The sequence below is a fragment of the Ailuropoda melanoleuca genome, chromosome 10, assembly GCF_002007445.2.
Source record: "Ailuropoda melanoleuca isolate Jingjing chromosome 10, ASM200744v2, whole genome shotgun sequence".
NCBI classification, from domain to species: domain Eukaryota; kingdom Metazoa; phylum Chordata; class Mammalia; order Carnivora; family Ursidae; genus Ailuropoda; species Ailuropoda melanoleuca.
In genome coordinates this window covers 16,102,543-16,118,329 of record NC_048227.1, presented here as the reverse complement: position 1 = coordinate 16,118,329, position 15,787 = coordinate 16,102,543, and the positions used below count along the sequence as shown (strand labels likewise).

At 48.0% G+C, this 15,787-nt stretch overlaps 1 protein-coding gene and 1 non-coding gene across 7 annotated transcripts in view; both read left to right on the top strand.

The window, feature by feature from the left end:
* SRCAP (Snf2 related CREBBP activator protein) overlaps positions 1-15,787 on the top strand; it is a 31,899-nt gene that overhangs the window by 5,723 nt on the left and 10,389 nt on the right. For 4 of the 6 annotated variants that reach the window (XM_002924764.4, XM_034670104.1, XM_034670106.1 and 1 more), the window contains exons 6-25: positions 166-306; positions 1,073-1,295; positions 1,411-1,685; positions 2,314-2,404; positions 2,545-2,634; positions 3,136-3,324; positions 3,410-3,747; positions 3,851-4,028; positions 4,578-4,714; positions 4,959-5,128; positions 5,244-5,436; positions 6,748-6,884; positions 6,973-7,159; positions 8,634-8,803; positions 9,187-9,452; positions 9,663-9,950; positions 10,433-10,597; positions 10,876-11,061; positions 11,280-11,546; positions 11,899-13,406. In XM_002924764.4, coding sequence (XP_002924810.4) covers positions 166-306; positions 1,073-1,295; positions 1,411-1,685; positions 2,314-2,404; positions 2,545-2,634; positions 3,136-3,324; positions 3,410-3,747; positions 3,851-4,028; positions 4,578-4,714; positions 4,959-5,128; positions 5,244-5,436; positions 6,748-6,884; positions 6,973-7,159; positions 8,634-8,803; positions 9,187-9,452; positions 9,663-9,950; positions 10,433-10,597; positions 10,876-11,061; positions 11,280-11,546; positions 11,899-13,406 — 5,199 coding nt within the window. The remainder of the gene's footprint in view (positions 1-165; positions 307-1,072; positions 1,296-1,410; positions 1,686-2,313; positions 2,405-2,544; positions 2,635-3,135; positions 3,325-3,409; positions 3,748-3,850; positions 4,029-4,577; positions 4,715-4,958; positions 5,129-5,243; positions 5,437-6,747; positions 6,885-6,972; positions 7,160-8,633; positions 8,804-9,186; positions 9,453-9,662; positions 9,951-10,432; positions 10,598-10,875; positions 11,062-11,279; positions 11,547-11,898; positions 13,407-15,787) is intronic. The other 2 variants (XM_019805457.2, XM_019805458.2) reach the window with 2 other exon arrangements.
* LOC117804263 lies at positions 2,095-2,223 on the top strand. Its single transcript, XR_004628610.1, has one exon. It is a non-coding gene; the product is annotated as a small nucleolar RNA SNORA30/SNORA37 family (small nucleolar RNA).

The following is a 15,787-nucleotide window of genomic DNA, read 5'->3' as shown; positions in this document are numbered from 1 at the left end:
AACCAAACAGAACAAACAGTATAGGGTGCTTATTAATGCCCATAGTCTCAGGAGGCAGGCTCTGACTTCCCAGATTTCTTGGACTTGATTATTCTTTTTGCTCTTGAGGAAGGAGCAGGAGACTGGCCTTGGAGTGTTTTTCACTCTGGTTTCTTGTTCCCACAGGTTGTGCGCATGGTCATCCGGCACCATGAGGAGCAGCGGCAGAAAGAGGAACGGGCTCGTAGAGAAGAACAGGCCAAGCTACGTCGAATCGCCTCCACCATGGCCAAGGACGTCAGGCAGTTCTGGAGCAATGTGGAGAAGGTAGGCATCAGGGACTGGGAAAGGGAAATGCCTTAGGTTTGCTTGGTGGGTAGCATGGTAGCAGGAACAATCAAAACTTCTCCTTGAGAGAGTGAATATTCTAACTTCAGGCAACTCCAGTGACATTTCTGTTGTACATTGGATCTCTGTAGCATTGAGTGCTGTAAAGAAGAAAGAAATACAGTGGAAAAATATGGTCCTGCTTTTGATATTATTAATAGGACTTCTTGATCCCTCTAGGCAATCCGTCCTCTGCAGGGTATTCAGCATGCTTTTCCTAAAACCTCTCAATGCCATTTACCTGTTAAAATACCATCGAAGTTCTTAGTAATCAAATTGTTCTCGTATATTAAGTTTTGTTTCTCAAGTACTACCTGGTTTTTGTCTGTATATTCAGTTTTGTTTCCTGCCAGTTCCTTTTCTTTTCTGCTTCAGATATTATTTTTTTTTGCACATCCCTTGTAACTTACTCACGTTCTTTCTGCTGCCAGGAGTGCCTTTCTCCTCATGCCCATTTAGGGAACACCTTCTTAGTCTCTAAGATTCAACCCCAGATACATTTGTAAATCTTTCCCTGATGCCTGAAGTTTTTAAACTGGTTCTTCTCTTTCCTGTACTCCCTTTGTGCTTTCCTCAGAAGCACTTTAAAGGTCATTTAGTTTTTTCCTCTAGAGGCTAGTACAGAGGAAGTTTCCCTAAATGTGGGGTAAAAGAGTACATGAATAAAAGATTATTTTCGTGACTTGTCTATTTCATGCTGTGGCAGGTGGTGCAGTTCAAGCAACAGTCCCGGCTTGAGGAAAAGCGTAAAAAAGCTCTGGACCTGCACCTGGACTTCATTGTGGGGCAAACTGAAAAGTACTCAGACCTTTTATCTCAGAGCCTCAACCAGCCGCTAGCATCCAGCAAAGCTGGCTCTTCCCCTTGCCTTGGCTCTTCCTCAGCTGCCTCTAGTCCTCCACCTCTGGTTTCCCGGCTGGACGATGAAGGTGTGTGTCCTCTTTGGCTCTGTTACTCTTCCTCATGTACCCTTTCCAGAGCTGAAAACCCACCCTGTGGCTTGCAGGGCCCCGTGGACTTTGTGACCTTGTTCTCCTGCTATAGATGGGGACTTCCAACCCCAAGAGGAGGAAGAGGATGATGAGGAGACGATTGAGGTTGAAGAACAACAGGAAGGCAATGATGCAGAGACCCAGAGGCGTGAGATTGAGCTGCTTCGACGTGAGGGAGAATTGCCATTGGAAGAGCTGCTCCGTTCCCTCCCCCCTCAGCTGCTAGGAGGGCCTTCCAGCCCCTCGAGAACCCCCTCATCTCGTGACAGTGACACCCGAGATGGGCCTGAAGAAGGTGGTGAAGAAGAGCCCTCTCAGGTGTTACAGGTATGGGGAGAATGGGTAGAGGGAGGACTCAGAGTGGGAGCAGAGGTAGAGTTCTGGGGTATAAGGTCGGTTGTGGTTTTCAGGAGTTCTCCCTGGTACAGGGCAGTTGGCTCTCATTTAGGGATGGATAAGGAAGAGTCCGGGTTTGGGGCAAGTTGCATTCTGAGCTGGGCAGTTTTTGGTGCTGTGGTGGAAGAGCGTACTGTCCTCTACTCTTTAACCGCTATGTGGCCTTGAAAAAAATACTTAACCTGGTTCTTGCCACTTCTGTGAAATGGTCCTCATACTCCCTATTGGTTTGTAGGTTTGGAGCTGGGATGATAATCTTGAAGTCTTTTCTGGGCCTAAGCTGTTTCTTTCTCATATGTCTGAGTGCGTGCAGATGGTGCTGGGGGCCTGTGTTTCTTACCTAGCACTTTCACAGATCCTCCTCCAGGCGGTGGGGCCAGGATTTGGTAGCTGGTGCTGAAAGAAAACCCTTGATTGCATTCTTGCCCTGGGACTGTGCCAGTGGCAGCTGTCACTCAGTGGGACAGAGAGACTGTTCTGTGACATCGTATTCAGCATTATACCTTTCTCCTGCTGCTCTAACCTTAGGTCTTCTCCCTTTTCCTTCTTTGCCATACAGGTGAAGCCCCCACCCTCTGTCACACAGCGCAACAAACAGCCTTGGCATCCCGATGAGGATGACGAAGAGTTTACTGCCAATGAGGATGAAGGTCAGGCTTGTTCTCTTATCCTATTGCTCCTTCCCCTTTGAATTATCTGGACTTAACATTTCATGCTTTCTTCTCTCTTCAGCTTGGACTGGGTCCTGTGATTCTGTTCCCATTGATTTTGCTTCATTTTTTTTTCCTAGCGGAGGATGAAGAAGATACTATAGCAGCTGAGGAGCAGTTGGAAGGGGAGGTGGATCATGCCATGGAGCTGAGCGAGTTGGCTCGAGAAGGTGACATTCACCAGACGTTTACTGAGCATCCGCTTGCTGTCTTTTCTGTGCAGAATGCCAGGGATAAAGAGATGAATAAGATACTTTTTATCCCCCTTGGAGGAACTCCAGGTCTAATGACAAAGACAGATGTAAACAAATAATTATAAATAGAATATGACGACTGGTTATGGTGGAAGTTTGAACAAAGTGCTATGATAGCTTAGTGGAGCTAACGTAAGAGGGTGTTGGCCATGTTTGACTTGAACCTTAAAGAGAGATTTCATTTGATATTATCCCTCCCAGTGGAAGGCAGCAGCGTGCACAGTTCTAGCCCAGGCTGTGGGGCTTGGCGTTAGTAGCTGGTGCTGAAAGCAGGCTCTTCTGTCTCCCTTCAGACTTGAGCCCAATAGTGTCTGTAGGAACCTAGATAAAATGAACTGGCACCACGCACACCTCTCCTTCCCCCTTCCCCCCTTTCCCTTGAAGCACCCGGAAGCTCATCCATTGTTTCTTGTTCAGGCGAGCTGTCCGTGGAGGAGCTGCTGCAGCGGTACGCAGGAGCCTACGCTTCCGACGCCTCTGCCCCGGGCTCTGGGACTAGCGAGGATGAAGACGAAGATGAGGGTGAGGCGGACAGCTCTGACTGTGAACCAGAGGGCGCCACAGAAGCCGAAGAGGCTCCTCGAGAGGACAGTAGCAGTCAGTCAGGTGAATGTGTGGTCGTGGGCATACTGGAGGGGAGACACAGGAGGAGTAGGTGTGGTGCGCACTCAGCCTTGGTCTTGTGCTTTAGAATCTGCCGAGGAGCAGAGCGAGGAAGAGGAAGATGAGCATTCAGAGGACGAAGAGACAAGCGGCACTTCGGAATCGGAAGAGTCTGAGTCTGAGGAGTCGGAGGAGTCTCGATCACAGAGCCAAGCAGATGAGGAAGAGGAGGAGGAGGAGGAGGAGGATGACTTTGGGGTGGAGTACTTGCTTGCCCGGGATGAAGAGCAGAGTGAGGCGGATGGGGGCAGTGGACCTCCCACCCCAGGACCTGCCACCACCCTAGGCCCTAAGAAGGAAATTACTGACATCGCTGCGGCAGCTGAAAGTCTTCAGCCCAAGGGTTATACCTTGGCCACTACGCAGGTAACCCCTGACCCCAGCTTCTGCTTTCTCCTGTCTTGACTTTTTTGTTTCTTAGTGACCAGTGCCTCATTTCTGCTGTGATACCTCTCTTCCTCCCTACCAGGTGAAGACACCCATCCCCCTGCTCCTGCGGGGCCAGCTCCGGGAGTACCAACACATTGGGCTGGACTGGCTGGTTACTATGTATGAGAAGAAGCTTAATGGTATTCTTGCTGATGAGATGGGGCTAGGCAAGACAATCCAGACCATCTCCCTGCTTGCCCACTTGGCCTGTGAAAAAGGTAACGAGGCAGGGCCCTTCCTCTTGGGTCTCCTTGGCCAGCTTCTTGCAAAGCCTGTTTAATGGTGACTAGCTGCGGGATGGTGAACACTCACCGTTTTGCGCTGTTTTGGTAGCTTCATTGATTCTGGTCAGTAACTATGGAGATGCCAGCGTAGGTGCTAGGATTCTTAGGAGGGGCCATTAGGATAGATTGGTCAGGGTTATACCTGAGGAACCAAAACAGAGCCCCAAAGTTCGTATTTCCTTACCGTCTCTTTTTTAAATTCTGTCTAAAATCTTTCGATTTTGTTTTTTTTAAATTGAGGTATAATTGACATAGAACATTCTGTGAGTTTCTGGTACCCAGCATAAGGTTCTGATACTGGCACACATCGTGAAATGATTAGCGCAGCAAGTCTAATTAACATCCACTACCACACAGTTACACAAATTTCTTTGTCTTCTGATGAGAATTTTTAACATCTCTTTTAATGATTTTCGAATATGCAATCCAGTATTCCTAACTGTAGTCACCATGCTGTACATCTCTCATTCTTTTGCTAAACAGGTAACTGGGGTCCCCATTTGATCATTGTCCCCACCAGTGTGATGCTGAACTGGGAGATGGAGCTGAAACGGTGGTGCCCCAGCTTTAAAATCCTCACTTACTATGGAGCCCAGAAAGAGAGGAAGCTCAAGCGGCAGGTTAGCTCTCCCTGTGATTGATATTCCCCTGGCCCCACCCCATGCCCACCGCCCATTGATGCGTCTTTTACTCTTAGGCCCTTTCCTCAGAGGAGTTCCTTTTCCTCCCCTTTCTGTTGCTGCCTTCTGCTCCTGGGACTTTCTTTTTTCTCCATACCTGATATGTCCTTTGAGGACCTTAACATGTCTTTTCTTTATCCTTTCTTTTCACTGCACCGTCTGCTGCTTTCTCCTGATACCTCAGGGCTGGACCAAGCCCAATGCCTTCCATGTGTGTATCACGTCTTACAAGCTGGTGCTGCAGGACCACCAGGCCTTCCGTCGCAAGAACTGGCGCTATCTCATTCTGGATGAGGCACAGAACATCAAGAACTTCAAGTCACAGCGCTGGCAGTCACTGCTCAACTTCAACAGGTGGAGATGGAAATGGGGATTTGTGGGAGGGTTAACTTGACCTGAAGGGTAGGATGCTCAGAAGGTCGATACCTTGCTGATCACCTTCCCTCTAATTCCCTCTGTTTCTTTGCAGCCAGAGACGCCTGCTCCTCACAGGAACTCCACTGCAGAACAGCCTCATGGAGCTGTGGTCCTTGATGCATTTTTTGATGCCCCATGTCTTCCAGTCCCATCGCGAGTTTAAAGAATGGTTTTCTAATCCCCTGACTGGCATGATTGAGGGCAGCCAAGAGTACAATGAGGGTCTAGTCAAACGCCTCCACAAGGTAGGGCCTGTAGCAGTTTGGCAGGGGTATTGGGAGTGGCAAACTAGGGGCGGTACCTAGAAAACCTTTAGGGAGAGGGAAGTTGGTGCTGGGCTGAATTCACTCAGTTGTCAGGTGACAGTGTTCTAGTGACTAACCCATTGCTAAATTGAGTGACCTCATCTTAGTCATCATTTTACTTGTTTTTTTCTAATAGCGACATTTCTGTCTTTATTCTCTGAGTAGAATGATACTGCTGATCAGTCCTTGCTTAGATTTCTTCTTATCAGGCTTTCCTTAACTTTCTTTGGATTCTCTCTTGGTTTTTTCTTCTTTTTTTTTTTTCTTTTGTTTTTTTTGGCTCCTCTTCCTTTGTCCAGCTTTTTTTTTCTTAATTTATTTTAGAGAAGGGGGGGAGGAGCAGAGGGAGAGGAACATGCAGACCTGTCCGTGAGTGCAGAGTGTGATGCAGGGCTCGATCCCACTACCCTGAGATCATGACCTGAACCGAAATCAAGAGTCGGACACTCAGCTGCTTTGCGCAGCTTCTAAGTAACATCTCTCAGCATTCTGATCTTTACTCTTTTGTCTCAGTTTATATATCTTAAGGCTTTAAAAACTCTCCAATTTGTATTTTTACTCTCTTAATCAGTTAACCTGTATTTAAATTTGACTTGATATCTTTAATTCAGAGTTTCTCTTGAATGTACTCTATTTAAGCCAAACATCTCAAGTCTTATAGCCTACTATTTTTACTCTGTTTTGTTCAGTCACACTGTTATTTTGGTAAATAGAAACCAGAGTCATCTTTAGTTATGTCTCTTTCCTTCATTATATTTCTATTTTCTGTTTCTTCTATTCAATTTAAAGACTATCCTATCAGATTTTACCTCTTGGGATTTCAGATTTGCCTTTTATTTTCTATGCTGCTGTCACTGCCACAGTTTTTGTTCTCAGCTTCTCTCCTGGATTTCCAACTTTCACAATATTATACATTTGTAATTCCTTCCTGGAATGTAATTTGAGTCATCCCTTCTGCATAATTAGTTGCTCTGCCCTCGGTGTCTTTTTTTTTTTTTTAAGCATTTCTTGAGTGGTATTATCATCTTTATGTGTTTCTCCTTCAACAGACAGTAAAGTCCTGGGTGGAGGGCTTATATTTGATTCCTCTTTGTGTGAGTGATTCCTGGCATGCTTCATGGCTTCATGAGTGTTTACTGAAGGTCTAAGCCAGGTTCTGCTGGTCCTCAGGCCAGGACCCAGCTAGAGGGGCTAGGCTGGGGCTCTGTGCCCGTCGTTCTCCTGTCAGCCCTCCTACTTATTTGCTTTTAGGTTTTGCGGCCTTTTTTGCTGCGCCGAGTTAAGGTGGATGTTGAGAAGCAGATGCCTAAAAAATACGAGCATGTTATCCGCTGCCGGCTCTCCAAGCGTCAGCGCTGTCTCTATGATGACTTCATGGCACAGACCACGTAAGGGAGGATCGAGGGTGTCCCTGGGGCCCTGTACTGGAACAGATGTGATTGTCAGGATGCCCCATTTATTTTTCCTCTTTCCCAGAACTAAGGAGACACTAGCCACAGGCCATTTCATGAGTGTCATCAACATTTTGATGCAGCTGCGGAAAGTCTGCAATCATCCAAACCTGTTTGACCCTCGACCTGTTACCTCCCCCTTCATCACCCCAGGAATCTGCTTCAGCACCGCCTCTCTGGTGCTAAGAGCCACTGATGTCCACCCCCTCCAGGTAAGTTGTTGTTCCCAAGGTTATTGGCCTTACCCCAACCTTGCATCCTTTTCTTTAGGCTTGAGTCCGACCTTTTGCATCCTTCCCTCCTTGTAAACTGAGCACTATTTCCCTGGTTTCATCGTTTTCTAACTGTGTGACTTTGGGCAAGCTAATTATTTATTGATCTCTAACCCTAAGTTTGCTTGTCCTTGAAAGTAGGGATTGTAAAGGCCTATTATCTGCAGTATGTTTGTGAAAATTGTGTTAATGTTTTTGAAAGCGCCTGACATGTTAGTGATACTTAAGTATTATTTTTGTTTTCCTGTTCTTTCCCTCTTTTTGGCCACTCCCCCCCCAAATTTTTGGTCTTGTTGTGGTAAAATACACAAATTTTATCATTTTAACCATATGTTTCAGTGGCATGAATACATTCACATTGTTGTGTGACCACCGCCACCGTCCATTTTCAAAACTTTTTTCATCTTTCCAAATTGAAACACCACGCACACTAAATAATAACTCCTCATTGTCCCCTTTCCCCCAGCCCTTGGCAGCCAGTACTCTACTTTGTCTAAGTTTGACTATTCTAGGTACTTGTAAATAGCAGCATACGGTATTTGTCCTTTTGTGACTGGCTTATTTCACGTAGCAGATTGTCTTCCAGGTTCATCCATGTTGTAACGTGTGCCAGAATTTCCTTTCTTGTTAAGTTTGGGTGATGTTGTTTCATTTGTATGTCTGTATATCTGTATATATCCGCACTTATACATGTATATATACGGCATTTTGTTCGTCTATTTACCCATCAATGGACGCTTTGGGTTATTTTCACCTTCTGGCTATTATAAACAATGCTGCAATGAACATGGGTATATGAATACCAGTTTGAGTCCCTGCTTTCAATTCTTTTGAGTACATAACCAGACATAGAATTGCTGGATCATATGGTAGTTTTGTTTTTGATTTTTTGAGGAACCACCGTAGTGTTTTCCATAGCGGCAGCTCCATTTCACATTCCCACCAGCAGTGCACAAGGGTTCTAATTTCTCCACATCATTGCCAGCACCTGGAATTTTCTGTTTTATTATAATAGTCATCTTAACAGGTGTGAGGTGGCTGTACTTCATTGTGATTTTGATTTGCATTTTCCTAATGATTAGTGATAATAGAGCATCTTTTCATGTGCTTATTGTGTATTTCCTTTGAAGAAATGTCGATTTGGCATATTTGTCCGATTTTTTAATTGGGTGGCTTTGTTGTTGAGTTGTAGGAGTTGTTTGTATGTTCTGGATATTAACCGCTTATCAGGTACATGATCTGCAAATATTTTGTCCCATTCGATAGCTTGTTTTTTCACTTTGTTGGTAGTTTTTGATGCAGTCCAATTGATCAGTTTTTTTCTTTTGTTGCTTGTGCTGTTGGTGTCATATCCAAGAAGTCATTGCCCTATTGGTCCCTTTGACACCATGTTTTTGTGTTCTTCTTGTACCAGCGGATAGACATGGGTCGGTTTGATCTTATTGGCCTGGAGGGTCGTGTCTCTAGATACGAGGCTGACACATTTCTACCCCGGCACCGCCTCTCCCGCCGGGTACTGCTAGAGGTGGCTACTGCTCCTGACCCCCCACCCCGGCCCAAACCAGTCAAGATGAAGGTCAACAGGTACCAGGGCTGAGGGACAAAGGGATGGGTTCCTAGAAAAGGTGGCTACAGCTGGCTGGGAGCAGAAATTGGGGTGAAAAGGAGAGAGTTGGAGGCTAGGCTAGAATGTTTATTATATGGGATGGATGCAAAGTACTGGAGGAATTGGGGGGTTCTGGGAGGGGCCCTTGTGTTTGTCACTGATTTGTTTCCCCCTTTTTCTGCTTGGTGCTTTTCCGTTATTTGGATTTCTTTTCCTGTTTCTCCTTTGTGTCCTTTTCCTTTACCCCCTTTACTTTTTTAATCTCTCTGTTATGTTACTGCTTCATCATCCTTATTCCTTTCTTTTCCTATTCTTTATTCTCCTTCCCTCCCTACCCACCCTTTTGTTTTTGTCCTTATAGGATGCTGCAGCCAATGCCCAAACAGGAAGGCCGGACAGTGGTGGTGGTGAACAGTCCACGGACCCCTTTGGGCCCTGTCCCAGTCCGACCCCCTCCAGGCCCTGAGCTCTCCACTCAACCCACCCCTGGCCCAACCCCTCCAGTGCTGCCAGCACCACTGATGGTGTCGGCCTCGCCCGTTGGGCCCCCGCTTATTCCGGCATCCCGGCCTCCTGGCCCTGTTTTGTTGCCCCCACTGCAGCCCAACAGTGGGCCTCTGCCCCAGGGTGAGTTACAAGGGGGCCAACGTGCTGGGGGCGTTACCTCAGGGAGATTGTTCAGATTGGGGAAGAATAATGAAATTAGAGTGTTGAGGGAGCTAAATTAGAGACAGAGGTGTGTGTTTGATGGCTTGGGAGCATGTATGGAGATTTCTGGGAGCAGGCTAAGGCTTTAGTCAGGGTGTATCTGACAAGATGTTTGCTTTGTGTCTACAGTGTTGCCATCCCCCCTGGGTGTCCTTAGTGGGACCTCACGGCCTCCTACGCCAACCCTGTCCCTGAAACCGGCCCCACCTGCTCCTGTTCGCCTAAGCCCTGCCCCGCCTCCAGGCTCCTCCAGCCTGTTGAAGCCCCTGACAGTGCCACCAGGCTACACTTTCCCTTCTGCTGCTGCCACCACCACCTCTACTACCACGGCCACTGCTCCCACCACAGCAGTGCCAGCTTCTACTCCTGCACCGCAGCGCCTCATCTTGTCTCCTGATATGCAGGCTCGCCTGCCCTGTAAGTTCTCAGGGGTCTGGGAGTGAAGCGTTTGAGATGGGAGGAAGGTTTATGTGCTACAGGGCTGGAGAAAAGCTCAGGAATGTGAAAGCATTAAATTCTAGGTGGCTGATGTGTATAAAGTATTTTGCCGTATACTGGAAATTCGTAATCAAGTCAGGGAGTTCTCAGGTGAGTGGGGGAGATGACCCAGAGATGAGTAAATAGTGGTAAACCTAGCAGTAGAAAGTTATTTGGGGTAAAAGGCAGTGTGGAGTTGGTGGTGGTGATAAGCTTAGTACGGTGGCAGGCCATTAGAAGATAGAAAGGAGATGCTAGGCAAATAAGTGGAAGGTAGCAGCACATCAAAGGCTCAAAAGCTGAGTTCATTGGAATCTGGTAAATTGAGGAGGAGGATTGGAGGAGCTGGAGACCTGTGCTTTGTGGGGCGAGGTGGTGGTGGAGTCATCCATGTGTACATTCAGCCCCTTCTCTGTTCCTAGCAGGCGAAGTGGTCAGCATCGGGCAGTTGGCCTCACTGGCACAACGTCCAGTGGCTAGCGCAGGGGGAAGCAAACCTCTCACCTTCCAGATCCAGGGCAACAAGCTGACTTTGACTGGTGCGCAGGTGCGCCAGCTTGCTGTGGGGCAGCCCCGCCCGCTGCAAAGTAGGTAAAACCCACCCCCTGTCCTGCCTTTTTTCTCCTCTTCCTTGTCTCTTTGTTTTTGTTGCTCTTTTCAGATGTCAGTCTTTATGTTTCTTTCCCTAGCTTTTGGTGGGTGGGGCCAAAGGGAATGTTTGGAGGGGGTCTTTTGAAAAAGATAGGGATGAGGTCATTCTAGAGAAGTTATCCCTTCTCTGTTCTTTCCTTTTCCTCTTGCCCTTGCCTCTGTCCTCCTCCGGCTGATAGCTGCTTCTCTTTCTTTCTCTCTTCCCTTAACCCAGGGAATGTGGTGCACCTGGTGTCCGCAGGGGGGCAGCACCACCTCATCAGCCAGCCTGCCCATGTGGCTCTCATCCAGGCCGTGGCCCCGACCCCTGGCCCCACCCCTGTCTCTGTGCTGCCTTCTTCGACCCCCAGCACCACCCTTGCCCCCACTGGCCTCAGCCTTCCGCTTGCTGCTAACCAGGGTGAGGCTCCTGGCCTTCCTACTTACTTAGCCCTTGCTGGCCTTGGTCCCTTCAGGCATGTCCTGGGCTACTGTCTGTCCAGCCTTCCCTCAGTGTTGTTTTCCCTTGCCAATATCTCCAGTATCTGTCTGCTACCCTCTCCTGCCCCTGGACTATTTCCATCCTTTGGGTCTCTTGTTTCTTTTCTACCTTCCCCTCAATGTAGCTTCCTCTTGCAGTGCCACCAACCATGGTGAATAATACAGGCGTGGTGAAGATTGTAGTGAGACAGGCCCCTCGGGATGGACTGACTCCTGTTCCTCCATTGGCCCCAGCACCCCGGCCTCCGAGTTCTGGGCTTCCAGCTATGTTGACTCCACGCCCCACATTAACCCCTGGCCGGCTACCCACACCTACTCTGGGTACTGCCCGGGCCCCCATCCCCACGTCCACTCTGGTGAGGCCGCTTCTCAAGCTGGTCCACAGTCCTTCGCCTGAAGTCACTGGTGAGTCCAGGTGGCTAAGAGCAGATGTTTTTGCCAGGAATGGACATAGGGTGGTCCGGAGGGTTTCTTAGTCACAGTAGCTTTCCTGTTTATCAGCATACTGATACGCTCACTTTGTAGTGGGCCCCAGAACTAGGCTGCCAAGGTCTTGCCTTATTTTAGAATATACTTCTTAGAATCTTGGAGGGAAAGGAAATGTTAAATTGTCAGAGTCCTTGAATTTTTGACCTCGTGGGGTGGGAGTGAAGGTTTTTCTGGGAAAGGGATGAAGCATGGGGGTAAGGGAAAGGGTGGGACAGGGTAATAGAGCAAGACTAGAATTCTGGGGCTAACTCATCCTCTGTCTCCACAGCTTCAGCACCCGGAGCTGCTCCCTTGACCATCTCTTCTCCTCTCCCCGTGCAATCCTCACTTCCTGGGCCAGCCTCTTCTCCAATGCCAGTTCCCAGTTCCTCCCCCCTCGCCAGTCCTGTGTCCTCTACAGTCTCCGTTCCCGTGGCATCTTCACTTCCCATCTCTGTTTCCACCACGCCCCCTGCCCCAGCCTCAGGTCCACTCCCTGTCCCCATCTCAGCCCCCTTGCCTATTTCGGCTTCCGGCCCAGCTCTGTTGACCAATGTGACTCCAGCACTGGCACCTGTTGTCTCAGCGGCTCCTGGACCTCCCTCTTTGGCACCAGCTGGGGCCTCCTCGTCAGCATCAGCTTTGACTCTAGGTTTGGCCACAACTCCATCCCTGTCTTCATCTCAGGCACCTGGTCACCCTCTGTTGTTGGCTCCAGCCTCTTCACATGTTCCAGGCTTGAACTCAGCTGTGGCCCCAGCATGTTCACCTGTCCTGGTACCAGCTTCTGCTCTGGCCAGTCCTTTTCCGGCAGCACCAAATCCAGCTCCAGCTCAGGCTTCCCTTCTGGCTCCAGCACCTTCCGCATCTCAGGCTCTAGCCACCTCTCTGGCTCCCATGGTGGCTCCACAGACAGCAATCCTGGCTCCTTCTCCAGCTCCTTCTCTGGCTCCTCTTCCAGTCCTGGCTCCATCGCCAGGTCCTGCTCCCCTCCTGGCACCATCGCAGACTCCGGTTCCAGTTCTGGCTTCATCGTCTACTCCAGGAACCTCTTTAGCTTCAGCTTCTTCACTGGTGCCAGCCCCAACTCCTGTGTTGGCTCCATCATCAACTCAGACCATGGTACCAGCCCCGGTTCCATCACCTCTCCCAAGCCCGGCTTCTACACAGACGCTGGCCTTAGCCCCGGCTTTAGCATCCTCTCTTGGTGGCTCGTCTCCATCTCATACCCTCTCTTTGGGAACGGGGAACCCTCAGGGGCCTTTTCCAGCTCAGACCTTGTCATTGACTCCAGCGTCATCCTTAGTACCAGCTCCAGCCCAGACATTGTCTTTGGCACCAGGACCACCACTGGGTCCATCGCAGACGCTGTCTCTGACTCCAGCACCCCCTTTGACTCCAGCTTCTCCGATGGGCCCAGCCCCAGCTCACACGCTGACTTTGGCTCCAGTATCGTCATCTGCTTCACTCCTGACCCCAGCTTCAGTGCAAACATTGACCTTGAGCCCTGCCCCAGTTCCGGTGCCCACCTTGGGCCCAGCTGCAGCCCAGACTCTGGCGCTGGCCCCGGTCTCAACACAGGCCCCAGCTTCCCAGACATCCTCCCTTGTGGTTTCGGCATCTGGCGCTGCTCCCTTGCCCGTCACCATGGTATCCCGGCTGCCTGTTTCCAAGGATGAGCCTGAGACACTGACATTGCGCCCTGGTCCCCCCAGCCCTCCCTCCACTGCTACCTCGTTCAGTGGTCCCCGGCCTCGACGCCAGCCCCCACCACCACCTCGTTCCCCTTTCTATCTGGTAAGTTTTACTCCCTCAGAGAGAGGGAACAGGTAGTTGATTTTCTTTGGAGTGTTGGTAGAGTGGATGGAACAGAACAACATTATTTTTATCTTGGTAAATTACGAAGCCTAGTTTTGTGGACCTGATACTTGAATGTGCAGTTGGACAAGTCCCTTCTCTTTCCTGGCCCTGTCCTCTTACCTGTATCATGGGAATAATAATCTATATTTTGCTTTTCTCAGAGGAGTAATTGAGGACCTAATATGGTTTTGAAACTCTGAAGAATTACTGATAGTTCAAGGCTGCCTTGTTACCATTGGTCTTTTTGGTGCTTGCTTATTCTTGAGTCAGTGTTGGCATGTAATTGGCTCATTTTACGGATGAAGAAACTAGCCCACTAAATGGTGTTATAAAGATGACACAACTTGTGAGAACTCAGACGCATTGACTGCGTTGGTCTCTCCTCCTGAGGCGTTCCTCAGATAGGGAGACTTTGCTCAGTTGCTAAAACCATCACATTGTCAAGTATTTGAACTTGTGAGGGGAGGAGGTTGACACCATGGAATACAGTTCGCTAAAGATCGCGAGCCTCTGACTGATGGGTATCTCTTGTAGTTTCGTTTTGTTTTTTTTTTTTTTTTTTACNACAGTGATCAAGTGGGTAATAAAAAGAACTACGTTTCTTGCCCTTCCATGAACTTGTGGTAGCCAATTTTTTTCTCTTACGTATGTATGGTTCCATATGTTTGGTCAAGTTAAACTTACACTCAAATTAGAGTAAATAATCCAGGAGCTAATAGGAAGAAAGAACTGGTGAATCGTTCTAGGCCCTCTTTGCCTTTTTCTCCCTTTAAAATAAAGGGAGCTGCTTTTTATTCAGAGCTGCTGCTTATTTTTTGCCTCAGCTCCAGGCCCCCACTCCGTCAGTGCTATTGACTCCGCCTTTGGTCTTTTTCTGATGCTGCCAGGTTGGTCTTGGCTTGCTGAACATAGGAGAGCTAGATCCTAGCCCAAGAGTGGCAACTCCATGGTCTGTGCCAAATTTTGTTTGCGAGTATATGGAAGCTTCTTAACACTTTTTTTCTTTGAACAGTTTGACATAAATATCACATGCCATACAGCTTACCCATGTAAAGTGTATAATTGAGTGGCTTTTAGTATATTCACATAGGTTGCAACCATCACTGAAGTCAACTTGAGAACATTTTCATAGTCCTGAAAAGACCCTTAGCCATCATCTTCCAACCCTTCCATCTCTCCTAACTTTAGGCAAGCACTAATCTTTCTCTTTAGATTTGCCCACGGAGTCATATGGTATATGGTCTTTTGTGACTGGCTTTTTTCATTTAGCTTAATGTTTTTGAGGTTCATCCACATCGTAGCATATGTTGGAATTTTTTTTTTTTATTGTTGAATAACATTCCATTGTGTGGATATACATTTTATATACCTGTTCATCAGTAGATGGACACATTTGGAATATTTCTACTTTTTGGCTGTTATGAATAATGCTGCTATGAATATTCACTTCTAAGATTTTGTGTCTTCATATGTTTCCAGTTACATTGGATGTATGCCTAGGAGCAGAATTACTGAGTCAGATAATAACTATGTTTAACTGAGAAACTACCAAACTTTTCCAAAGTGGCTATACCATTTTACATTCCCACCGGCAGCACTTCATGGTTCCAGGTTCTCCACATCTTTGCCAACACTTGCTGTTATTTGTCTTTTTGATTATAGCTATCCAGTGGGTGTGAAGTGGTATCTTGTGGTTTTGATTTGTGTTTTCCTAATGGCCAGTGATGTTGAGCATCTTTTCAGTGGTTGGCCATTTGTGTATCTTCGTTGAAGAAATGTTAGATATTCAGATCCTTTGTGGTTTTATTTTTTTAATTTATTTTTGCAATTTTTTGGATTTTTTAAAAAGATTTTATTTATTTATGTATTTGACAGAGACACAGCCAGCGAGAGAGGGAACACAAGCAGGGGGAGTGGGAGAGGAAGAAGCAGGCTCCTAGCAGGGCAGGCAGCCCAATGCAGGGCTCGATCCCAGGACCCTGGGATCACGGCCTGGGCCTAAGGCAGATGCTTAACGACTGAGCCACCCAGGCGCCCCTCATTTATTTATTTTTTTAAAGTAAATTCTATGCCCGACGTGGGGCTTGAATTCACAATCCTGAGATCAAGATCAAGACCATCCGGGGGCACCTGGGTGGCTCAGTCAGTTAAGCATCTGCCTTTGGCTTGGATCATGGTCCCAGGGTCCTGCTCAAGGGAGATCCTGCTTCTCCCTCTCCCTCTGCTGCTCCCTCTGCTTGTGCTCTCTCTCTCTGTCAAATAAACTTAAAAAAAAAAAAAGATCAAGATCATGCCCTACCAACTGAGCCAGACAGGCG